The sequence below is a fragment of the Cynoglossus semilaevis genome, chromosome 8 (assembly GCF_000523025.1).
Source record: "Cynoglossus semilaevis isolate Cse_v1.0 chromosome 8, Cse_v1.0, whole genome shotgun sequence".
In the NCBI taxonomy this organism is placed as follows: Eukaryota; Metazoa; Chordata; class Actinopteri; order Pleuronectiformes; family Cynoglossidae; genus Cynoglossus; species Cynoglossus semilaevis.
Genome location: NC_024314.1, coordinates 26,669,836 through 26,671,729, shown reverse-complemented (window position 1 = coordinate 26,671,729; position 1,894 = coordinate 26,669,836). Strand labels below are relative to the sequence as shown.

General features: G+C 38.5%; 1 protein-coding gene across 1 annotated transcript in view; it reads left to right on the top strand.

Moving 5' to 3' along the window:
- The window catches only part of tbc1d22a (TBC1 domain family, member 22a), a 103,778-nt gene that overhangs the window by 21,179 nt on the left and 80,705 nt on the right, over positions 1–1,894 (top strand). The window contains exon 6 of the mRNA XM_025057156.1: positions 970–1,038. Coding sequence (XP_024912924.1) covers positions 970–1,038 — 69 coding nt within the window. The remainder of the gene's footprint in view (positions 1–969; positions 1,039–1,894) is intronic.

The following is a 1,894-nucleotide window of genomic DNA, read 5'->3' as shown; positions in this document are numbered from 1 at the left end:
GAAGATGGAATCTAAAGCACCTAGCTTTCAGTCGGGTCTCTTTTTTTTTTGGGTCTTCATCAACCCAAAGGAGACCAGTGCCTGTCAATTTAAAACTCCAATTTTCACCCCTCCATCAGATTTATTTGACATTACAGCCCAGTGGCTGGGTCGCCTGGCTCGTGGAGAACACAGTCAATAATCCATTTTTGTTCATGTAATTTCAGTCAAGAGAGACAGACAGACAGATGGATGGATGGTTGAGATAGTGAGGATATGGTTGGATAACCAGTTGACGGGCTAAACAATTGACTTGACTCTTCAAGTACTCCCAGTCCATTATTATATTTTATTGCTATAATAAGCTGTCAGTGAAATTGATTTTTTTTTTACAACAGGAAATTGGTTAAATCTGTTTTTCTTATGAGGTCACAGATCACTAAGAACTCAAATGAGAGTCATATGTTTCTTTTTTCTCTAATATATACTTTTTCAACCTGTGAATTTTTTTGGAATATGGCACATATTTTACATTAGAAAAGTCTTAGATCTACCAAATATAAAGTCCCAAAAAGGTATATAAAATGAAATATAACAATCTGCTACTTTAAATGTACTCACAATTGACTTACTTAGTGTAAAACCTGGGCCTGTTTGCTTTTAATGTGCTCACAATTGACTTACTTGGTGTAAAACCTGGGCCTGTTTAGATGAACACATAGCTGATATACTTGCAGGAATTGAAGAAAGTCACTGAAATCCTCAACAGATTTGAATCTCAGGTATTTAAAAAAAACAAACAACTTATAGCCACATGCTGCCACCTAGTGGAAGAGTATGTAATTGTTCTGCCTGTCAGCATTGCATGGACAAATTATTTGCAATTGAAAAAAAAATCTGAGTTATTGTGATTTTTTTTTTTCAGCAGCTAATAATATTACATGTTATCATATATAATAATAACCCTTTTCCCCCTTGTGGTTTACAGAGGAACTACGAAAACTGAGCTGGTCCGGAATCCCAAGACAAGTTCGGCCAATTACGTGGAAACTCCTTTCAGTAAGTTATTCCCGTCCTGTACAAATACACAAATAAATGTGAACTGATCTTCCCTGCACCAACAACGCGGTGAAACAATTAGGAATCAGAGTGAAACACAGAATCACCAGGAGAGAAACTCTGGGATGAAGAGCCGCCCTTGACAAAAATTAATGTTACATCATGCGGCAGCCCACGTGGGAAAACACATATTTATCAAATCCTCACACACACACAAAGCCGCACAAATAAACACTTCAGCACAAACACACAGTCGCTGTCAAGGTTGTATCAGCTCGCCCCCTCCCTCTTTTGATTTATTAAGACTAGTAACAGTTTTTTTTTTCAACCCTTATTTTTCAATCTTCAATAGGGAAAATTAATTGCCGTGCACGAATAATTTATTCATGAGAGGCGCAGTGTGTTTACTCATTAAGCCATTGTTGGAGTATACAGCTCCGAGTCTGCAGAGAACACTGGCTTTTTGAGCGCCGTGACTCTTTCATTAATTACCGCACAATAGCTAATGTGCCGCAGAAAGGATGTCATTAAAGGAGAGTGTGTGTCTCTTTGAGTGTGTGTTTGTTTTGGGGGTGTTTCCTTCTTCATGGGGAGGTTACCCGTTGGGTGCTTTAACTATTGACGACTGCTTTGCTCCGTGCTCCGACTGACGTGAAGGCTCATTGTACCGAGTGATGCTGCAAAGACAATGGTTTAGTAGTTTGTAGTGTGACCAGTAGAGGGGAAAAGGGGGCAGTTTTTGTGAAATTGTATGTACATGGTGCAAAAAAAATGACCCTAGTCTGGCTCCTGGTCTGACTTTCTACGGCTAATAAAACTTTAGAAAAAATTAGAATTAGAAATAAAACCAGGTTTA